Source organism: Oxyura jamaicensis, chromosome 1, assembly GCF_011077185.1.
Source record: "Oxyura jamaicensis isolate SHBP4307 breed ruddy duck chromosome 1, BPBGC_Ojam_1.0, whole genome shotgun sequence".
NCBI lineage: Eukaryota > Metazoa > Chordata > Aves > Anseriformes > Anatidae > Oxyura > Oxyura jamaicensis.
Window position 1 is genome coordinate 183,239,213 of NC_048893.1, and position 24,157 is coordinate 183,263,369.

The 24,157-nt window shown below is 40.6% G+C and overlaps 2 protein-coding genes across 6 annotated transcripts in view; one reads left to right on the top strand and one right to left on the bottom strand.

Moving 5' to 3' along the window:
• Positions 1-10,562, top strand: part of FLT1 (fms related receptor tyrosine kinase 1) — a 107,762-nt gene extending 97,200 nt beyond the window's left edge. Inside the window, exons 25-30 of the mRNA XM_035325461.1 lie at positions 634-733; positions 2,151-2,256; positions 2,335-2,465; positions 2,763-2,847; positions 3,263-3,354; positions 8,558-10,562. Of these exons, the coding sequence (XP_035181352.1) occupies positions 634-733; positions 2,151-2,256; positions 2,335-2,465; positions 2,763-2,847; positions 3,263-3,354; positions 8,558-8,762 (719 nt within the window). The 3' untranslated portion in view covers positions 8,763-10,562. The remainder of the gene's footprint in view (positions 1-633; positions 734-2,150; positions 2,257-2,334; positions 2,466-2,762; positions 2,848-3,262; positions 3,355-8,557) is intronic.
• Positions 10,563-11,914: 1,352 nt separating this feature from the next.
• Positions 11,915-24,157, bottom strand: part of PAN3 (poly(A) specific ribonuclease subunit PAN3) — an 80,871-nt gene continuing 68,628 nt past the window's right edge. For 3 of the 5 annotated variants that reach the window (XM_035325508.1, XM_035325472.1, XM_035325478.1), the window contains 5 exons: positions 22,932-23,071; positions 21,885-22,014; positions 18,881-18,945; positions 18,008-18,146; positions 11,915-14,896 (listed from right to left, as the gene is read on the bottom strand). In XM_035325508.1, the coding sequence (XP_035181399.1) occupies positions 14,756-14,896; positions 18,008-18,146; positions 18,881-18,945; positions 21,885-22,014; positions 22,932-23,071 (615 nt within the window). In that variant the 3' untranslated portion in view covers positions 11,915-14,755. Of the gene's footprint in view, positions 14,897-18,007; positions 18,147-18,880; positions 18,946-21,884; positions 22,015-22,931; positions 23,072-24,157 lie in introns of those variants that run through there. The other 2 variants (XM_035325487.1, XM_035325498.1) reach the window with 2 other exon arrangements.

The window sequence follows — 24,157 nt, forward strand, 5'->3', positions numbered from 1 at the left end:
AATCAATCATTTATTAGTTTAAATACACGTTGCTGGTCAGCCTGCCAACTCATGCGATTTTATGGTCAGCTTCATAATACCTGTTATTTTTTTCCTTCTGACTCTCAGAGAGCTTTTTTGTTTGTTTGTTTTCCATTTTCCCTTTTCCTAATGCTTTCTTATCTCCAGGAAACAAACAAACAAACTAAAATAGCACGGTCAGGCTGTACCTTACAACTACAGAAACTAGAGAAATAATGCAGATGTGCCAAGATCTGATTTTAAACCATGAGTTTAGTATTCTCAAGGTGGGTTTTAGCATTTGGGACTGCTTAGCTAACTAGCATTTGGAGTGATCCTAACCACAGAGAGATCAAACTTGGCTTTTTCTTGGGGATTCCTTTCAAGTCAAATTTATGTTTAATTTATTGTTTTCAGGTCAGGTGAACACCACCAATAGCATTTAATCCTGCTCTCCTGCAGAGCAGGAGCATCAGCAGCAGTATTTCCCTGCCTGTGGTCTCCATGCCCTGAGCCCTGCAGGCAGATGCTGCACACCCAAGTGCCTGGGGACAACAGGGGGGAGCCTGAGGGCAGTGGATGGATGGATGGATGGATGGATAGATGATCCTCTTCTCCCCATGTTGTCCCTAGGTGCCTCTCCATACCCTGGAGTCCAAATAGATGAGGACTTCTGCAGCAGACTAAAGGAAGGCACAAGGATGCGGGCCCCAGAGCAAGCCACCGAGGAGATGTAAGTTGCCTTTCTCTACTTGCCCTGTATCCTTCCACCCTTGTAATGTATGAACCTCTGCAAAAAAACACTCCACACAAACATACAAGAGAATAACCCAATGCAGCCTGGTATCTTCTTGCTGCCATGGGCACCTTCTTGGCCATGGGGCCAGAGAGGGTTAGGAACACAACGTCCTGGGCAGGACCTCTCACCAGTGGGATGTGGACCTGAGCTCAGGTGCTGGGGATCTGCAGGTAGTCCTGCAGCGGCAGGGTCAGTGCCATAATGTCCATCCTGCACGACCATGACCAGCGTGCAGCTTTGGCTAGGCTGGGCGAGGGCTGCTCCAGCCGCAGAAGAAGGAAGAAGGTCATCCGTTCCTTTCCAGGTTTAGCATTTACCGGCACGCGCACAGATAAGTGCTGGAGGAATGTGACATTAGGAACATTTTCTGAACTTCGGAAGCGGCAGCAGAGGCTTCCTTGCAAACACGCTGGTGGTGAGGGCCCACCCTTTCCTGGAGCCACTGTCTGGAGGAAGGTGGCGGGGACCCGCAGCCTCCCAGCCTGCTTGGTCTGCAGTCTGTCTTAATGTCACAGCAGCAATGCAGACAGCCCTGCCGGAGCCTCCTGTGACCAGCCAAGTGAGGTCCTGAGTCTGCAGCAAGTGGGGGGGGGCCCCCCCCCCCCCCCCCACAGCTGGGATTGCCCTGGCTCTAGCTGTTCCCACAGGGATGGTGAATTGCAGCACACCAAACCTGCACCCTGTGGGGCAAATCACTCATGAGCATGGATGTATCCATCGGATATTACCCCAGGCAAAGCACATGTACATCTTCAGTGTGCTTTTGGGTTCTGCTTCATGACTCAAAATAGCAACACTTGCCAAAAAATAGTTCTGGAAGAAGCAAAAGGAAGCAAGCCAGCCACATCTATCTGGGATTATTACCCATTGGCTAAGTTTATTATCCCAATGACAGTAGATAAGAGTTTGTTGGGTTTTTGTTTCTCCCTTTTTTTTTTCTTTTTTTTTTTTTTTTTCTCTTCCACATATTTTATTGCAGGAAGGAAAGCTCGACTCAACCAATACAAGGAAGTGACACATTCATATAAGTCATCTTAGGATGCCTTAACTTAAACATTGCCAGTTAATAGGTGTTTAATACAAAGGTTTACTGCTTAATTAGGCATAAAAAAAGAAAGTATGACTAGTTGGCTAAATTATTCTTTTGATGTGGTCTTCCTGGTGTCTTGTGAGAAGAAATCCTTTGCTTTGACTGTGGAAAACTTGCTCTTTTAGTGATGGAGAGCACATTTGTAAAATCATACAGGTTCAGGAGTTAACTCTACCGATGAAAAGCCATTAGAATTTGTGCTGCCTTGGATCAAATTGAACCCTAATCCCCCACATGCTCATTTTGCCCTTGTCTTCACAGCTACCAAATCATGATGGACTGCTGGAGGAGCAACCCTAATGAGAGGCCAAGGTTCTCCGAGCTGGTGAAAAAGCTGGGTGACCTGCTGCAAGCAAACGTGCAACAGGTATGTGCAGAAGGACCGTGAGCTGCCAGCGGTCCTGTGACCTTGGGAGTAATGCTGTGATTTCCTACCTGTTTTTAGGAGGGCAAGGACTACATACCCCTCGATACCATATTTACAACCAACAGTGGGTTTCCCCCTGCAACTGACCCTTTGTGCAATGAGAAGTTTCCTGTAGTGAGCCCAAATTGCAGAAGCACTGAAAATGTCAGGTGAGATAAGTAGGATTAAAAGTTTGGGTTGGTTTGTTGGTTTGGGCTTGGGTGGGAGAAAACCCACAGACATTGCAGCTGAGCTTCCCAGCAGTGCTGCTGTCAGGGCCAGACGATGTGGTCCTGGGCTTGGGGAGGAAGGCTGGGGTGGGCTCTGGCCAACAAGCCCCATTGATAAAAAAAAAAACCTCAGTGGCTGTTAAGCAAAATTTGAAGAAACACAGAAATAACCATCACTTCCTGCTTTGTGCACCTCATGCTCTCACCAAAAGTTGTCTTCCTCTTTTTGTTGAACAGATATATAAACACCTTCAAAATAAAACCACCCCAGCGTATAAAGACATTTGAAGAGCTTCCCATCAAGGAAAAGGTTGTATTTAATGTAAGTGACTCTTGGCCAAGTAACAGGCAATTGTTTATTTATTTATTTATTCATGACAGATTTACACAAAGAGAATCAAGAAAGGGTTTTACTGCTTTCCAGCCTCTACTGATGTGAGGTGCAGGATCAGCAGCTGTGCTTGCAGGGATCGGCAAGCATTTATACACACTGCGATACGGGAGGTGGGATAGGCACAGTGGTGCTCTCAAGGCTGACCAGGTGGCTGGCCAGGCCCTCACCTTGCTTATAGCCACATTTCTTTTAACACTTGTTATCTGTACTAACGGCATGCATTTGCTGCACTCCAAAACAAGGGCAGTTTGGAAAACCAACTGGAAAACCTCCTGAAAAAGAATCAAGTCTGTAAAAGTAGCTTAGTACAGTCTAATAGGGCTGTGTTTCTGTTTTTTCCAAGGACTACCAAGCAGACAGTGGGATGGTGCTGCCCTCAGAAGAACTGAAACGCTTCACTTGGACAGGCAGCAAGCAGAAGCGGACACTCTTTGGGTCTGTATTTTATGTTCCCTTCTCCTCTTTCATGTTAGAGGGCAAAAGAGGACTTGAGGTCCTTGTGCTGAATCAGGCCTAACAAAAGCAGCTGAGGTGTCCCCAAGCCTTTAAAGGCTGTTGCTGAGATGTCTTCATCACAGGATAGTTGAGGTTGGAAGGGACCTCTGGAGGTCATCTGGTCCAAGCCCTGCTCAAGCAGTTGAGTCTGAGATTCTTGTGCTCAGCTGAGTCAGGAATCAACCAGCTCCCACACCCCACCCTCCACAAGCCCCAGAGGAAAAAAATAATGCTCAGCCCCTTCAATGCCCTTCGCCTCTAAGATTTATTAGCTCTCTGTTGATCATCTTCATGCCAGGCCAGGCAGGCGAGTGCAAGGGAGCAGAAGCAGAGGCAGGAGGCTGCTGAAAAAGCAGCCCTTGGTGAGGGGCAGGAGGCACGCGTAGCTGCGGAGGGTCTGCGGTCATTCCTGCGCGTCCCCAAGGGCACCCCAGCTGGGACAAGGCTCCCAGCGCTTGTTGTTGCCCTCCTTTTCCATGACTCAGCTAAGCACAGCCCATTTAACACCCATGGGCTCAGGATGCTGAAGTGGCAACTTTACAATAGATGGATGTGAGGGCCTCATTTCTCTTCCTGCCTTTAAGCACTTTAATATATCGGCCACCTTCCTCCACCTAATTCCTGACAGCTACCCAAGGGCTGTGCTAAGAAATGTGCTGCGAGCTCTCTGCAAGTGGGAAATGTTTGTTTTCTTGGTGCTGGCAGTGTCTCAGCAAACAGGCCTCACGAAGCCAGCAGCACCAGGGCCTGTTTGAGCTCGTGGCCAGGCCAGGCACAGCCCAGCTCCATCCCACTGCTCCTCTCAGGCTGGCAGGAGGTCAAGGCCATCCTGGCCATGCCGAACCAGTCACCTGCCTGCAGCTGGGCAGGCCCGTCGGCAGGGTATTGTCTCGGTATTGTCTCAGTAAACAATTGCAGATGGCTGAAACGTGCCATCAAGGCAGGGAGGCATCGCTTCGAGAAAAATTCCAGTGACTAAGAGGGCGTTGGTTACACACAGAGAGCCACACGTGTGAGAACGCATGTGGGCCCGCTCACATGGCCAAAATACACAGAGTGACAGGGACATGTGCTGCTGGCAGGCATCTGCAATGGCAGCACTGCTGGTGCATAGCAAGGCCAGGACAACATGAGCCCCCACAAACAAGCACAGGAGAACGCCTCATGCTTTGATTTTTCTGAGATATTTTCCATACATTCCTTGGAGGAGCTAGGTATTACCAAGCTGGGTGTTACAAGGCTCCTAAGGATGCAATATTTCCTAGAAACGGTTTAACCCGCTTTTTTCCTCTCTGTAAATGTGACATAAATGTAAAGGTGAAGGCTGCTGTCAGCCACAGGGACAACATGGTGACCTCCCCCTATGAAACACCTCTTTCTTTGTGTGGCACAGAAGACATGAAGTATACCCCCAGCAGCACTCTGGAAGGGCATCAAGGAGGCTTTTCAGCTGCACAAGGAAAAGGAATGCTTGGGTGGGAAAAAAAAAAAAAAAAAAACTCTGCAGTAGCTGCTAGAATGTAAATCCTCAGGGAAACAGAGCAGTTGGCTGAGAACATACAAGGTCATCTGGCCTGCAAGCTAAACAAGCATTGCTGTAGTGTTACAGCTAAAAAGCATTCAGATATCAGTGACCCTTTGGTGTGCACACATTCCTAAAAGTTTCAGCTTCCTAGCTCAGCAGCCTCTAATTAGGCTAAGCTGGAGCAGCAAATAAATACCCCCTGAACACAGCACTGAATACCAGACAAGGCAGAGTGTAAGGTAGTAAGCTGATCTAACCCAATGCATAGTGCTACCTCTTTCTTTGCATCTCAAGCATCCCACTCTTTGGTCCTGTCCTCTCTCCAGCTCAGCTCACTGGATTATTAGAAGAATAACCCTCAAATAGACTCTGAGCAAGCAGTAGCAGCTCATGGTCAGAGCAGCCAGTGCCAGGATGAGAAAGGGGTCACCCTTCTTAGCAGCAGCTGACATTCAGGCCACATTCACTGCAACACCTGGGCAATCCAAAGCACTCACTGTCACACTCCCCCAACCCCAACACTTATGTTCAGGATGCAGATGCAGACAAATTCACTCTCAGGAGCGGCTGTGCCCTTGCTGCTCCCAGCTCGCCTGCTCTGGGGCAGGCTGGCCAGGCTCACAGCATGGTAGCACTAAGCCCTGCATTTTCCTGTTGGCTGCCATGCTTCCCAGGACTCATTAATTGAGATCTGCATGCTTTTTTCTTAGTCTGAGGTGCCTGAAATAGCATGCAAGCCAGGCAGATAGGGTGGTGTTTTGATAACAGCCCAAGTGTGCCTGGAGTGTGGCAGGGCCAAGTCTGATGTGACAGCGTTGAAGTACGGAGTAGGGTGGAGGGAGCCAGAGCTGTTGCATCTTACCTGTGCTGCTTCGTGGACGCAGGCACAGGACTAAGCAGTCTCCAGGAGTGTACACAGGGCTTGTCTCACAGGAAACTTGTCAGCTGTCTCCATGCTCGTGACTCCCCAGGTATGACCTCACTGTGAACAACCAGAGGCAAGCCCCTAGGGACAGCATGGAGGTACCCATCTGACCCAGGCCAGTCCCCTTCCTCTGCCTTCTGACACTGTGTAGGGGAAGGTGTCAGCATGCAAAGTTCCCCCTTGGTTTTACCCCATCCTACTACAGGAAACGAGCATCTCCCCAAGCCCGGGTGAGCCCCTCATGCAGTAGCAGCCAGGAACACAACTACAGACTGGTGCCTGCATGCCTTGGACTTGCTATTGCCATTGAGATGAAAAAAGGTGTTCATGTGAACAGCATTAAGAGAGAAGTCTTTCCTAATCATAAGGCCTCAAGTGATGTGATCTCAAGGGAAAGGTTTGGGGGCAAAGAAAGAGCTCATAAGACTGCTCTTTGACTTTGCAAGTGGATGGGATCGCAGTGGCACCTCTTACTTAGCTTTTCAGTATTAGAGAAAAAGCCCAACCCGTGTTAAGCCAAAATACTTGGGCTGGAACAAGCATCTCAAAAGCCACAGTCAACTACCCACCTCAGCAAATTTCTAAATGCAGACTGTCAGGAAAGCAGCAGCTATTCCCTCCAGCAAATATTCCCAATTAAAAAACAAGTAGACACCTTCCAATTTACATTCTTAGAGTGGAAATAAAATAGTCCACAGCTAAAGAAGCCTTTAGTGTCTGTAAGTTCTGCCTCAGAAGGAAGCCTGACCACAGATGCCAAGCCCTGAAGGCTGTCTGAGCACTGCTTGTGGGAGCGTGTGCCCAGGTACACCAGTGCACTCATGGTGAAATGAATAGCTGCAGCTCTAAAGGTTTGTTAATTAGCCTAAGGAGAAGCCAAGCTTTATTCTAGCTCCATAACATACTGCCTCAGGACTTTTAGCTGGCCTTGAGATATGAGGTATTGTTTATTAGAGCATTAAGACTTCCGAATATACTAGGTCTACGATGACAAAACGTTACTGTCCATGGCTGCAAGAAAACTCATTCTCATGGTGCAAAAGCCTGGTGAGAAATAAAAGGATCAAAATATGATGATTTTAAGGCTCATAGCTGAGCATGCACATTGTACTTCTGCCAGCCCACCGCTCCCTAAGACTTGACAATTGCAATGTAAATCATGGAAGCATTTCTTTATAAAACTGTTTTTAAAATGGCCATTGAGGCTGTGACTGACTTTGTCACACAGTTACGGAATTTATCCCAAGGCAATTACTTGCCATCTGCCAACAGATTAAATATAAAAATATGGGATGCATCTGCAATCGTCATTATGAGGACTCCTCCTCATGAACCCCATCCATCTACAAACAAATGTAAGGGGTGGTCTGCTTGGGAGGGCCCTCCAGTTCTCCAACAGTAGGCAGAGCCCTCATTTCTTACAAAGCACAAAGGCTTGTGAGTTCAAGATTCAAGAAAGCGTGAAATCTAAGAGAAAGTGGTACTTCTCCATTTCTTAATCTGTGCTGCGCTACTAGCTCTGCACTTCATTTAAAGATCAAACAGCACAAATTAAAATTAAAAGCAAAATCCTGGGCTCGCAAAGTCTCACCAGATGTTCTGACTCTATTCTCTGGAATTCAAGACTGCCAGTGTTCCTGACCTTACAAAGGGAGAGGGCCAGAGTGTCCAGGATCTTCCAAACATGAAGGAAACCTTATTTTAGGTACTGTAGTCTGACATAGGTTTAATTTGGGATTGGGGATTTCACATTTAACCAATGATGGAAACTGTCCTGTCTTTGCCTATGTCTGTAGCTAAGGCTTCAGTATCTAAGTTTAATGGTGTGAGAATTGTCTGTGCCTTAAGTGTCTTCACTATTTGAAAGAGACCTTTCGAGCACTGCAGTCTCAGAATAAGGGTGAGAAAGTGCTGCAAAATAAACAGTGTCTTAAGGAGTGGCTAAACCACGAAGACGCTTAATACCACCACTGCTGTTATAAGCACCATTTTATAAAAGCCTACAGGATAACTGGTCCTTTGCAGGTCAGGAACATGCTAACTAAAACCAGCAGCTCACGGCTGCTGCTGAGAGCAGGCTAAGATAGGAGATACCCAGATCTTTTACCCTTCCTCAAAAGCACTGGTCACTTGTCTTAAAAATTCATCGCATTAGGCTCTTGATAACTGTGCTAGTGGCTTCTGCTTTTACCACGTGGCTTGAGACCTTTCATTACTTCACTCCTCCTGATCAAACACCTCCAAAATTCCCTTATGGAGAATATTTAAGTACAGAGACCCCTTTGGGACTCACAGCCCAGCAGCAGGGCAAATGCCAGACACTCCCCACCACTCCACCCTGCAGAGAAGTTTCATTCCCCAGCACCAGCCACAAATGAACACTAGAGGTTAGGGCGAGTGCTCAGATACTTCCCTGTAAGCACCAAGTCTGTAATACAATCACCACAATCACTTTATTAGGGATGTTCAGTCACAGCATTTCTGCTAAGGAGGAGGCTCAAGGGGGACACAGAAGGGCTCTTTCAGTGCTCCGTTCTGCTCTTCCATTGAGCAATCCCATCTGCATCAATGCTGTTTCTTTCCCTCATCTGAGAATAAACAAAGCTGCTACTTGTGATGTGGTTTGCTCAAGTCATGAAAACAAAACGTCAGCACATGTTAAATATGCTAACAGTGATGCTGCTCTATTTCAGCGTGAAAGGTGCCAGCAGGAGCAAGGAGTCCGTGCTTTCTGGGATGACAAAGCCGAGAAGCTTCTGCAGTTTCAGTTGTGACCAACTCAGTGACCCCAAGCAAAGATACACTTACGGCAATGCAGTGCTGGAGAAAATGAAGGCATGCCACTCTCCCCCTCCTGACTACAACTCAGTGGTCCATTACTCTCAGCCACCTGTTTAAGTCATCTGGGCCAGGATTTAATATGCATTTAATGCAAACAGGTTTTTCTAAAAACAATGTCAGTTTAAAAAATTATCCTGAAGTTTAAGAAGTTATCATTGGCTTAATCTCAAATGATCTGCATTTCTACAGACTGCAACAAGCATATACAAAACATAGCATAATACTAATGCTTAGGCCTTGACTTTCCCACTGCTGAACTCCAAAAGCTGTCAGTAAAATTAATTGCACAATGCTTTTGAAAACCATAATTGTCATAATTACCAAAACAGTTCACCATTCAGTCCCTGGCAGCAGGATGGTAGGTGATGCTGCACCAACCCAGACTCTGGCACACAGCACTGGGGTCCTGGTCAGGAGAGGCAGCTGGGACAAGCCCATAGCGTAAGGCACCTTGGAACTGGTGCTGTATTGCTTGGGCCTATGGTGAGGCTACCTGTGTAGCGCTGAAAAATGAAGGAGGCTCTGAGAAGAGGAAAACAACAGAACAGACCACACTGTACAGTTTTTAGTGAAAATTCTGCCTTGAAAAACTTTGGTGGAAGGGTAGTCAGGGATGAGGCACTACCCAGCTGCCTAGATGCTGCTTTGGATGGCAAAAGACATAGGGAGTTCTGTGAGGCAAGAGTTTCGAGCACATCTTGCAAAACACAACTTGCAAGGATACAAAAGAACTTGGGTCAGAGTCGGTGCTGCCATAACAGGGAATGCAGATCAATTCCCTTTGGTCAAGGCTGCTGCAATCAGGTCAATGGTCTTGAAGATTTGCACTTTGTCAATACGCCAACATACACACACTGGAAACAAACAAGCTAGATATGTTAAAGCCAAGCTCCGTCCATGAAACTTCGTGGACTTTCTAACACTGCACTGATTATATTCTATTTATGGGAATCTGTCCAAAAGGACAGTATGGCTATTAAACTGCATATATTTTAAACAAAGTATTGATTAATAGAGCGTGTGAAGGGAATACTTAGAAATAGCATGGCAATCTCTTTGGAAAGTTTGGGCAGTTGAACTTCTAGGTTAGTTAACAGTATGTATGTACGTACAGGAATAAAAACGTATCATTGATTTGCAACAGACTTTGTATAGCATCTCAGAAAGGACACGAATGCTCTCTGTTTGAGATGTGTGGGGGGTGCATTATCCCCTTGTCATCTTTAAATACAATATTAAGGAGGATTTGGCCATTTAACATAACAGTACTGATGTCTTCTGAATCAGCTACTGCCCAACCTGTTTTTTGTGGTCCACTATAAATATACATATATTACAATGCTACATATATGGATTGACCTCTTAAAACTCAGTTTAGGAACTGTGAATTTAACCCACTAACAGACAGAGGGAAATGAGCTTTTGCATATTTACAAAGAAAAATGATCTTGTATATGCAAGTAAAATATGTACTGCTACTTATAAGCTAAATATCAATTCTAGATCTTCCTTCCCAAGAGATCACCAGTTTTAAACACACCATATTGCACTGTCTCTTGCTGGTAAAGTATATTTGATTTTGATCAAAACAAATGGAATTGGAGAGAACTGTTTCTTAGTTCCATTTCAGCAATAGTCATTATGGGATAATGCATCTCTGAAAGGAAGTGTTTGCACAATGTAAATATATAAATATGCTTTTTGTGCATAAATATTTAAGAAAACTGGACTACACAGATTACTTTTATATGAACCCCCTAAGTTTCTTTGGATGTGAATAACTCCTTTTATCTTGCATTTTCTCTTTATATAATGCATTTGACTACTAAACTCATACAATAAAGTTTGCTTTTTGAAAGAATGCGCATGGTTCTGCCCAATTAGTTAATCCTGTATCAAAGGTTACTGCAACAGACAATTCAGTTCTGGACAGCACTCACACATCAAATGTTCCAGTTTTGTGAGCAAACAGGAATGTGGAATAATTGCATTGAAGGCACGCTTCTTGAACGAAGTGGATACAGTGATGGACAGTTGTGCTGCTCCTCGTGAGAGTGAAATCCACTAAATTCAGCATATTTAAGAAATGTTTACTGCTGTCTGTACTGCTAAGGTTTCATGGTAGGGGAATTAAAAATTGCTGTTCCCAAATACCCCCTCAATTACTCACCTTCTGGTCAGTCCTGCAGCTAGAAGATCTGGTACAGATGAAAGGACGGCAAACAAGGTTTCATGAATAAAGCCTGTTCCAAACCAACTCTGACACAAGCTAGCAACTCAGGTCTTTCTTCTTCACAGACCCACCTGAGACCCAAATCCCCAGCCAAGATGGCACAACCTGGAGAAGCTGCCTCCACTGAGGTGTTCCATCAAGGGCTCTCTGCCATATATCATTTTATGACTTGAGGGTAGCTCTAAGCCACACTGTAGATACAAAGATACAGAAGTGCAGGAAGGAAGGAAGGGATGAAATATTCTTTGGACACAGAACCTAATGACGTTACCTACTGCTATAGGATATTCTGCATCCGTTGCTGCACATTACTAAATACAGACTGTAGAATAGGTAAGAGCACCAAATCAAACTTACCACAGCTTTAGTCTCCATGTAATAGAACTTCTAGAAACTGCAATTTCAGAGATAATGACTCCATATTAAATTAATACAAAAAGTATTGACTATTTCAGATATATATTGTACAATGTTTTGTGTTACATATGCATAGTCAGAATTGGATGGGTACAAAAGATCTTACCTATGCAGGTCAACAATACAGAAATAATTCTGGGCAATGAAACTGTTGATTACTCCGCATGCAAATTCTCAAGAGAAATTAACATATTTTTTTTGCTATTGAGCAAAAAAGTTCAATAGACTTGAAATTAAAATACTTTCTAATGGAGTTTTCTTAATTAAGGCTTGTCTAGTAACACAGAGCTGATCTGACAGAATTAGTTGGACTTTGCCTGGGAGTTAAGGAAATGTATATTAGTATGATTCAAGTAAACAGCATCTGTAAGTTTTAGGATATCTGATGTACTCTAAGTGACGATCACTAAACATTCTTTGTGAAGCATGATTTCTTTAAACTTTGCATTGGAGACACCGAACACGAGAAATACAACTGAATGAAATACAAATTCCAGCCTTAAAGTTGAAAACCCCTGTATCCAACTTCAATACTTCATGTTGTTAAAATAAGGCGACATTATTTCTGGTATTCTTTATTAAAAATACTGCTGTACACATGAAGAATGAAAACAGGATTAAAGATGAGTAACACATATTGGGATCATGGCATTAGAACTTAACATACCGGTGCTTTTTAGGGGAAGCAGTTGACACCTGAATTACTGAAACAAGGGCAAATCAAAGATACATAGGTACCCTCAACAAAATATTTACAATATAGTAAATACAGCAACAAAATTTAAAACAGGTACAAAAAATTAAAATGACCAACATCACATGATTTCAAAGGTTGTCCCTTCTGTGCTTTTAGCTGTAAAAATAGGAAGGTCAGAATTAAATTTCCCATCTGGGATGGCACATCCTGGTGGCTCTTCTTTATAAATACATATACACAATTCTTCCTATGAATGGATCAAACTACATCTTCAGGACAACCTTCTAAATGGAATTAAAATGGGGTAGAAGGGCTCTCCCCCAAAAAACACCCAAGCTGAACTTCAGACTGTTCAAATCATTCCCAAATACAGACCAAATGAAATAAATAGAAAACAAAGCTCAACTTTTTTTTTTATTTTATGCATCACCTGACACCAAATATTTTCTGGCTGACATTATTTATGTATGAAAACTTATTAGCTGTCTACCTTTTTATTTTTAAACCAAGTCCTGAGGTTATTAGGGGCTGAAGCAAACTGACATTATGCAAATACACACAGGTTTGCAATTTAGACATGTTTTGCAGAGGGTGGATTGCTGGTCTAAAAAGGATGAGAATTCAAGCCCTATTTTACCCCTGCCTTACACTTTCACAAAATATTGGTCCACAAATTAAATTTTCAAAGGTTCCCAAACCCCACAACTGAACAGATGATCCCCTTTCATTTTCAAAGAAAACAATACTGGAAAAAACCTCAGCCCGCTTATAAATTAAGCATTTCATATTTCTTCTAGAATACAAGTACTTCTTTTTTGTACAAAAGAATTACAATATGATTTGTCAAAAAACATATAAAAGACAGCTGCTCTTCCTCAAATACATGAGCTAATGATAAAAGACTGTTTTGCATGTTCACTTTTCAAAGTTCCTGTTCCTTTTACATTAAAAAGAACATTCTGGCAACTGTTATCGTTTGAATATTAAACATTATGTTCCTTTTAAAATTCATTCGATCAAATGCAACAATAATCGATCTTTAAACTCAACAACTGATGCTACCTAATGTGGATTCAACCACATTTTCTAAAATGTGTAAAGCATGTCCCTAGTCTTCAAAGCTTTCGAAGTGAAGAGAGTTGCTTTTCTTGCTGCAAGTCTCAAGGCGGAGAATCATTTTAAAGCTTATAAAAGTGGACAGAGAAATATTAAAAACTTCTCTGAAAACTACAAATATTGAGAATTATTAAAATTGATGCCAGTAACATCAGTTGCAAGTGCTTAAGAGTCTGTCCTGACCTTTTGAGTTTCCACATTTTCTTCATGGTGAGCACCCAGTGCTATTAAAACATTCAGTGCTGGGAAAGAATAGATACAGTCTTCACTACTGCTTTAAGAAAGAAAATTCCTACGTATTTGGCAGTCTTCAGTATCAAAGTGTAGGTGTTTACCTAGAAATCCCATGAATACCCAAGTTTGGAGAGAACTGCATGTCCAAATATTAGAAAGGTAATTGAGGAGGAAAATTCCAGACTTTTGAGACTGAATTACTTCAGGAATATTCATGTGTTGAGTATTATCAAAAGTAATATTACTTTGGGCTAAGCAGTGACTGCAAAGGCACAGCAGATCATTATCCCTCCAGATTCAGGCTGTAAAACTTGAAAAGCTCTTGATGCCAGACAACTGCTGTGTTTAGTTAATCTTCTTTTAACAGTGTCTTTGTATCTGTATCCAGTGTAGCGTACCATAATAAAGCTGTGGTTCAAAGAACAGAACTTTATACAAAAATTATACTGTAAATAACCTAAGTAATACACTCCTGAAACTTCAGGCATTTAAACACAATTTCTTTTTAAAAAAAATCTATTAAAAAAATTGCATAAATGTAAATGCTTCTGACTAGCAGGAAAACATACAAACAGTTTTTTAAAAGGCGCTGGTTGTGTTTAGAGCAAATTTGATATGCTCCTTAAATTATAGATGTTTCCCATGATGCTATTTTCGTCACTTCGCTTAGACAAAGTTTAAATCAAATGATGGGACTTTCCTTTCTTTTTTTTTTTTTTTAAAGGAGGGAGGGGGTCAATTCATTCATACTTCAACTTGATCGATTTTTACATTTCATCTTCTTTTTTTTTTGAGCTAACAGTGAGTGGCATACAGAGCTTGCATACAACACACTTTTACAGAGGTTACGAACTAAACAGTAATTAATAGAACACAACTTCTATTAAATTATTTACCTGGTCCTTTATGCTATTCTGGGTGCAAATAATATCAAAAATGAATAAATTTTGCTTTATCCTCAGTGACAAAAATGTATCCCAGAAATGTCCTTGCAAAGAGTTTCCCTTAAGTATACAATGTGGCAAAACTTCAGAGATCAGAAAAGTCTTAAAAAATTAAAATTAGTGCATATACAAGTGGAAAAAATAAAAGCAGGAACATCATGCACCTGATGTGTTCCTTAATCTAAAATAAATTCTTCACAGATAAAGCCTCCAATGGCAGCCTTAGCTCTAGGATAAGTGAAACATTCTTCCCTTCAAGTAACAGTGTACCTGACTGAAGTGCAAGCAGCTTTGCTCATCTCCTGTTTGTTTCCCAAATGTGAAATGAGATGACAACAACAATTCAGCTGTAGTGCAATTTGCTATTTGTTTAGTTCCTCAGCAATGTCCTGCATGCTTTCAGCAAATACTACAACTGACCATTTGCGGCTGCAATCAGTTCTTGAAAAGTATTTTCAAAGCAGCGTTTTAAATCGCTGTAAGTTACCACAAGTACACTCTTCTCATCTCTGGAAATGAGGCTTATTTTTTCTGGCACACCAGCATCTAACTGTAACAAGAATGCAAAAGATAAAATAAAAGAAGTGTGAAAGAAATGGCAAAACATTTCCCCAATAACAAAAACAATCAATTTTTTGGCAAGTATACCGTTTTGGTGTAGTATAGATCTGTTAACACAGTAAGAACCGATCTGAGTTGCACCAAAACAATGTACCTGGCAAAAAATAGAGACATTTTGGTCTTAACCTGATGGACATCCCCCACCTGTAGACTACATTAGTGTAGTGTTTTGTTCTTTATCCCTTTCCATAATGCTAATAATCCTGCAATACTATCTTATCTCCCCCTGTATAGAAAACCTAGCATAATTTCCAGGTAGCTCTTGATGAACAAAAACACTTTAGACATTACATTTGCACATAATCCACTATATTTGCATGTAAGATCCACAAGCCTCCTAGTAGGGTAGGTAGTTAACTTCTTGTCCATGCTGAAAATGAATTCATGGATGAACCAGCCTCAAGTACTCAGAACAATGGTAGAAACCCAAACCTAATTTTTTTGGCAGTACTGGAAACAAACTAGATTCTAAATCTTCTTTACAGTATATTTCTTCCCTTATTCTAAGAGAAAGATTGCCTAGTTGCAGTCCATAATGAACAATTCAGGCCTAAAGATTAAAATCTGTTCCATGTTTATTTTCAGGTTTTGTTCTGACTTCTCAAATTCACCAATGAAGTAACAGAAGAACTGAGTTGCATGATCTTCCAAGCAACTGCCATGCAACTACTGTCACTAATGTTTGGTGACAATTGCCTGTAACAGATGCAGAAGTGCTTTTGTCATGAAATTTAGAAAATGAAGCTCCACAAATGGTGTTATCTTCCTTATGGCAGCTGCTGAATTCCTTTTATTAGAAAGTTTTAGGAACAGGATAGAAAAGCAGTGATTTGGGAGGCATGTATGCATGTTACACTACATACATTAGAGATGTACTACAAAGTATTAATTTGGAACAGTATGATATGCTATGTGCCAAAGTCCCTTCCAATGCTATGACCTCACTTTTCAAGAAATGTTCGGTGGAGAACTGTCTGACTCTTACAATGAGAAATTTGTGTGGCTGTTTTAGTTGGTATTTCCAAATATTTTACACTATAAACTTTAATGTTCCCATACAGAAGGTAGGACAGAGGCAAGTGGGTATGATACTGTTGAGACAATCTTTCGAAATACAGTCCCAGCAGGACAAAATAAATGCATTGTAATGTTGTACTGAGTAGCAGAAAGGCAATTAGATTTGGCACAGAGATGTTGGTTGCTGTCTGGAGTAACATAGCAAGTTAGAAACTGCTTGCATTTGTCCTAAAAATAACACTGATCATAACTATAAAGCTGGAACCTTCCGGATTTAAAGTTTTCGTTTTGTGAGTATTTTCAGAAGGACAAAAGAAAGCCAATTAGTTTTTAGTTTTTGTAGACTAGGATAAAATCACATGTCTTTCCTAACACCCACTACAAAATAATGGTGTGTGAGAAATGGTTTACTATTCACATTATCATTCACAAACTTCATGAAATATCTTATGAATTTAGTATCTGGAAGATCTGTATTAAGAAAGCCACACAGCTGACTAGAAACATCACTATTATTTGGCTTTCTTTCTCTTCTGTGGATACAGAGGTTGGCATCTAATCAGAAAAGATCCCAAAACACCATATCGAAGAAAATACTTTTTTGAACAAAGTTTCATTCAAAAGGAAAGGTTTTGGAGCACAGCAGGAAAGCCAAATAGCCATTTCTACTCATGCACACAATTTCAGAAGTGCTTTTTAGAGTGTTTCCAAAGTGGAGTTCTGTAGGCCTTACATTTTTTGTGTACTCAGCCCACAACCACAGAAGAGAAGAGCGTCTGTTTGAAAAAGGTAAGCCATGAGCATTTACAGAAAAAGGCATCCTTTGACAGTCTCTTACCTACAAATTCAGGATCGTTCCCCACTTGCTACAGAACTGTACTGGTCACTGCTTTCAAATCATGATGACATTTCACTGTCTATTTGAATATCAACATGCTTTTTGATTTAGTATCCCTTTAATGTTCCTTTTAAAGTGATTACAAACACCAACCAAAAAGATAAAAAGGAGATTAAAAAAAGCACAGCAGTGGTCTAATAGGAAAGAAAAAGCTGTGACAATTTAGAAATAGATTTAACTGTAGTTATTCTGCTGTCACGTGCCAAAGGATCCAAATATATTCAAATCTTCCTGGAAGAGAAAGTTGGCTATCCTAATCCTAGAAAAGGAAACGCTATTCACAAATTGCATATTGTCAGTGTCTGCAGCACTGTTCCGTATATAATGAGTGGAATGACCAAGCAGCTATGAAGAAAGGAAGTAACATCTTAGTCTCCTATGAGTTATTCAAATTTGATAAAACAATGTAAGTCGCAAGCTGATCTGACAAAAAAAATCAGCTCATGTACTTTTTAATTTATAGAGCAAGACAAGAAGTTTGACAACTACTTAAGATCTTGTGGTCTCTCATGCATCAGCTAAAGTTTTGGTAGTGGTGCAGCTTAGAAACTGCAAGGCACCACAAGTTACCAGAAACATACTTAACATTTGTGTCACAGAAGTCTTCCTTGCTTTCTAGGAAGGTGCTGGATTTTGCACTAATTTCTATTACAGTTCCCCTCCTGATACACACTCCTGTCCTCTACTCTGGTCAAAACAGTTTAAGGAATGGATCCTCTTCCTTTATGACCATCTTCTGCAATAACTATATCAGCAGAAACCTCCCAGTTAAAGGGGTCTTATGGATCCTTTATGCTGTGTTGAGAGACCAGAGTAGCATAAAGGGACCAGCATTGCTTATTCACAGTATTCAATGCTTTCTAGGATGAACAAGTCAATACTGTATTTCATGCTCTATTAGTGAATTTCAAGTTTTAAAATTAAATGTGCTACTAAGTTTATTTAAAATGTCCATAGATGTTTGAATATTAGCTTAGGGAATACACTTTCATCCAAAACAGGGGAGAAAGAAGCATACGGTAAATCAGAGTTAACCTGTCAATGACATCTTTCTTTAAAACAATATTCCCCCTCAAAGCAAGTTAACCCAAGCAATTTTCAAAAGCTAACCCAAGTACAGTGTACCTTGTTAAGACATGAGATAATGTGACTGAGGTCAATCCAAGGAGTACCCGCTTCTGTCACCTGATGGAAAAGGTGATCTCGAAAGAGCTTTAGTAAATACCTGTCTCCAGTTTCTGACCATGTCGGGTCTTTCTGAAACCTGGTGTAAAACAAAGGCTCTGATTAAACCTCAGAAAGTTAAGACAAAGCAAAACCCACAAATATACATGACTGATCTGAATCAAGTGATCTTATTGCTCTGCTAAACTTCCTGTTATAATCTGCAATTAAATCAGTTTCCCTCCTGTTACACAGATAGAAGACAACATTCAAAGCAACTCAGCTGAAGTATCTGAAGCTAATGCATACAGATGGCCAACAGAAAAGGAATGGAAGAAAGCAGTGGCCATCTTCAACAAGTTTACTATATAAGTATTAGAAACTAGTTTTATAAACAGCTTTTAGCCAAGTCTATTCAGTTATGGGGAACACAATTACGGATAGAAAACAGACCCTGAACATCTAATTTTTATAAGGTAGTTGATAAAAAACAAGCTGATAATTAACAACAGGCTTAAAGCTGGTAGCTACGCCATATGCTACAGTTCAAGGAAGCTATGCATTTCCTCAAAAACTATTGTCACTCACAACAGACCAACAAGAGAATCCATACTAAAAGAGGAAGCAACTTTGGCATACCTATTTGTAGCCTTCTCTTTTCCTTTACTATTTTGGTCAAAGTTGCTTATCTTATTGTTTCAAGGCTTCTTAAACAACTAAATCTTTATGAGGCAAATATGAGGAAAATGTTTAGCTTAAGTTTACAAGGGAAGAAGCCTTGCATTGCAATCTGGATTTTGCATACTTTACACCACAAAAACAAGAATTTCTTACTCTGGCCTCTCATTGATTGTTCCCAATTTTGCTAGAAGCCTAAACAACCTTCCATTTTGCACCTCCTAGAAAACAAGAAAGATTATTAAAGTTTCTGAAACATATGACACTTATTTGCCAAAGATATATAGTAGCAATGGCAATGAATCACTATGTACTACAGAGATGGATTTATTCTAAGACTGTATAAGTTTTTCAGAAAAAGATCCAATAATTTCTATTGTGTATTTGTAGTCCCAATTCTAATCTTGGCAGTTCATAGCCAAGTTCTAACGTGGAGGTTTAACAATCAGTGACATCTTGCTGCCCCAGCAGAAACTGGATCAGGCAGCCTAGCCCTATATAGAAACAAGTCTAGACTCTCTTGCCAGCCTACACTTAGAAGTATGTCAAAATACTGTACATTAATGTTAATACACACGTGCATGTGTGTATGTATATATATACACACACGCATACATGCATGTCTATACATACAAAGGCACTTATCAAGGCTGTACAAGTGAACAGTATAATAGCTAATTTCAGGTAAATAAGAAGTGATCTACTAGATGTGTTCTTGGAAAATGTTCTGTAGGCCATTATTAGTTAATACTGTTTAGCAACAACAATATCAGACCAATTGAAATAGCAGTCTAATACAATATTTTGAAACAAGTTTTTTTCAAAAAGCTATACATTTAATTTTTACTTAATGCAGTATAAATTCTAAGTCCTTCAATAACAGAGGCAAAGCAATCAAAACAAGCTCATACAAAAGACAGAACGATAGCATTGCTCATAATACATGCAATTAAAAAAAAGATTTCATACATTTTTTCGTCATTTAGGTTACTGTAAAGTGTTGCATCTTAACCTAGCTTGCATTACACTATGGATTAATCTTCAGTTTAAATAAAGCTCCTCAAAGCTGGCAGGGAAAAAAGATTCTCTCCTGATATTTTTCATATCCTCCAGTGGCCCAGCTCTCCAGTGTTATTCATGCTAAACTGCATCTCACTTCATGCATGATCATATTGATTTCAAATGAGTTCAGTCTGGAGTAGATTACTGTGCACAGCTGGGTAAATAAAATAGGTCAAGGTGATAATAGCTTGACCTCAGACAGCCTATGGGTTTGCAAGATTTTTATTACCAGTCTAAAAAGCACACAGCAGAACAGCTTGTACTTCAATTGAAGCTGCACTTTGCACTTAGAAGGTGACAGAAAAGACTTACCTTGTCCAGCTAGCAGAGGCCTACACAACATCCAATGCCAATTTTTTGGCATGTGCCCAAATACACAAAAGCCAGAAATGCATGTGTGTGAATGCTACAGCCTTGCAGATTCCAAGTCAATGGTGACAAAGTTGAAAGCCAACACTGGCTCTAAGGCTCCAGGTGGCCTCTCTGCAGGCTGGGTAGCCTGTAGGGCAAGGAATTCTTCTACAGACTGGATTAGAGGACGTGAAAACTGAGGCTTTGCATACTTGAGTGCTGTGACATGTAGATGATAGGAATATTAAGGTGAAGAAGGAAAAGGACAGAGTAATGGGGTCACTGCCATGTGAAATGCAAATAACAATATTCATGGCTTCAAGAGTGGCAAAGTTATTAACTACATACAGACCACTTCAGGAATTAGAAGCTGCAGATGACTGCATGCTCGGAGAATGATGAAAGAACATACAAACATTGTTCTAACATTCTTTGGAGCAATGAGGAAGAGAGGGTATATGGCTAGACCTAAGTGATACTGTAGGTCTGATGGTATGGAATATGTGACATTGCAACCGAGTTATAGTATGTTAATTAACAACTGCTATTTATCGCTGCTAGATAAGCAGCTACTGCGAAACTAGGAGCTATGCAACAACTTGGATTTGTGGTGGCTGTGCTCACCTACTAGTGAAAAGCAACTGCTGTAAACAACCTGACTGAAAATGCACACTCCTTAATGCTGATTACAGGACAATCTCCATTTTTGTTATCAGAAGAGGTCCAGCTACCCAAATTTGTGTAGGCATCTTGGGCCACCTTGACAAGAAGTGATCCTAAACATCTTCAGAGTAGGAGCAGTGGTTGACTATTAATAGGAAGAGTGAGCACCTGTCAGGAATCCAAAGTAGACACCAACCTGCTCCATATCTCTTTGCTTCTGAAAGATTTCCTTATCTTTCACTAAGGACAGAAAAGCAGGTTTCCAGCAAGTATATCATGGAAAAGTTAACAGTACCAGTTCACCAGAATCCTATCTATTGCCTTTTCAAATACGCTTATCTGGGGCATAAGGGAAAGGAGTTACAAAACTTAAATCCTTAGAAACATAATACACTTGCCTACATAAATCTTCAGCAACACGAAAGCCTTCTGCAATGTATCGTAGTCATGTTATAAAATCCTATGATCAGTGGCTTCTGATAAGCAGACAAGATGAAGCTCAAACCCTTTCCTGCTGAACAAATACACACTAACACAGGACAAAGTACATATTTCCTTTGTAGCTAGCACTCAGTACAATGACTGAACTTGATAGACTACCCAGACCCACACAGCAAAAGGTGCACATTTCAGGGAAACTGAGGATCACAACCTTTACTCCAAAGACCATTCATTTGGAAAGGAATGAGATAAGTGGCACTGAAATCTAAATCTAAGAATTTGAAGAAAGCATTTGTTGCTCTACAACCTCTGACTCAAGCTAGATGATCTAGTGTGATATGACATATAGTGTAAACCAGAATACTACTTTTTAACCATTCAATAAAGAAAATCTTTTCCTAGGATTGCTGGTTGAACATAAAGATGCTACCTAGAGTTAAGGCCAGCCAAGAACTTTCTAAAACTAGTGGTTCTTAGAACTTTTGGACTTTCAGTACCTTGCACTCAGAGTTACGTCTGCAAGCAGCTTACTTGGGTTGCTAAACAAACAAAAGAAAAAGTACCTAGAAAACATTCCCCCTTAAAGTAGAGCTATAGGAATACCAACTATACGTCTTCCTGTACGAATTACCAAATTATTTACCTTTGCAAGGTCTTCCTCTATAACATCATTTCTCATTTGAGCAGCATCCAACTGAGTATAGAATCGCGCACCAATCATAGGCATGATATCATTTACACTGCGAAGCCTGTTTTGGTCAGTCAGCAAATACCTGCCAAAATATCCCCACCCCCAAAAGATTACTTAAACATGCTGCAAGTGCCAGAGAGTTTGTCCTATTATGATTTTACAACTATTGACCCTGACGTCTATTTAATATGACTTGACAATTTGTGCTTTATTAAAAAGATATTAACGAAGAAAATATTTGTGTTAATTTACTTCTACATTTCCAGACAGTTATTTGTATTAGCTAGGATTGTGCCTTCATGGAACTTCTTAGTTTACTCCACTCAAACATTAAGAGCATACCTGAAAAGAAGGAAGGATGCAAAGATTCAGATTGTCATGCAATTGTTTTTCAAATGAGAGAGGGGACAGATTTCTCTACTTTCCCCTCTTAGGCTGCAAGAGCAGAAATAACGACTGTACTAAAGAACACCACAAAATAATACACAACTAAGAAAAGCTAGTGTTCAAGTCTTTGGTCAAAAAGGAAATGTGCCTATTCTTTAATATCTTCTGAAACTGTGAAAATGTGAGATAAGTCCAGGATATTGCTATGGTAGATAACAGGCAAGAAACCCAGTACTGAAGATTACTTATAAGGCTTGTGTGGTGGTGTGTTTCTTTTGTTGTTGTTGTTGGTTTTCATTTGGGGTGGGTGTGTTTGCTTTGTATAGTTCTTTAAAGTGGAATAGTAATTTCTTATTAGGAGCTTTAAAAACACTAATAATGCAAGGGCACTGATTTTTATTAGATACATACCATAAAAATACACATTATATAAATTAACTTTAAAGATAACACTAATGCACTGGCTATGCAGACATTCAATAACAGTTGTATCTTATTTGCATCTGAAAATATTATTTTGACTTTTTCATCTGTATGTTAAAGTAATTTCCTTTAAAAGATGTATTATTTTTTTAAAAACACATTGGCAAATAAATGTAGTAGCGAACTTACAAAATCAGATTCTTCAGATCAGAGGAATAGTTGATTGTCACCAGTTCCATTGCTTTCTGCAAATTCTCTCTCTGAATTCCTGATAAAGAATTGCACGCCAAAGCCAACACAACTTTCCCCAGGGAGATCAGATCTGCTTGCTAACAGGGAAAACATGCAGAGATAAGATTCATAGTATAGATAAATATTACCTAAAGAACTAGATGGCATTTATAGAGATCATTCTTCAGTAACCTCTGAAGGACTTGAGCAACTGAAGTGCTATAGTTCAATACAGCTGTCCAAGTGGTTAAAACATACAGGGAATTTGTCCTGATCTCCTGTTTGACACCTAGGAGTTTCAAGATAGTATATTTACCCCTGAATGCTTAAAATTCACTTATTTTAGCTTAATGATAGTCCCAGAGCAAAATCTTCTGTAGTGAGCAGAAGCTCTACACAAAGATTTTCCTAACCACTCATGCACTAGCTGCTGAGGAATCAAGTAGTTGGTAGCAAATTGCACAAGCCTTCTCAGCACAAGATACAGAAATACGTATCAAGGCGTATTCATTAAAACAGCAACATGTCCTACTGGAACCTAGCAGCTCATGTTTTTGTTTTAACAAACAGTTCATAGATTTTCATCTCTAATGGTCTGTCTGAAGAGATAGGAACTGCCTGAAGTAACTAGACAGGAACAGACCTGTAGCAGCAACCCATTTTGTGAAGAAATCCTTAGCATTACAGACCCCTTTCCTTAAGGCTTCTCTTAAAAAAAAAAAAAAAAAAAAGCTGCATAGACTTTGTCACAACAGAAAATTTTGCCCATTTTACAGGTAGGACAGCCACAAGAAGTTACTGTGAAAAGCTACACCAGACTTGAAGTCCCCTCTGAAAGCAGAAGCCTAATTTAGTATCAGACAGTACTATTCATAGCAAAAATTGCCAGATTCTCCCTACTGAAAGTCTTTCAGGTGCACGTAACTTGGCCAAACTTGAAACATTTGCAGCTTTCCATATTGGATGCCTGCTTCAGACTGAATTTAAGAGTCAGATTTCCTGACTTTCTTCTTAGAAAAGATATATTTGCAAAATCTAAGAGGTGAATGCTACTATTTGTTGTGAATGTCAACTCCATATTCTGGAAGAAGGATACGATGTTTTGCAAAGAACATTGTCACACAGGGAGTATACCTGCTGTCGTTTCTGTTAGGAAGGTTGACAATTTGGCAGCACAGAAACAT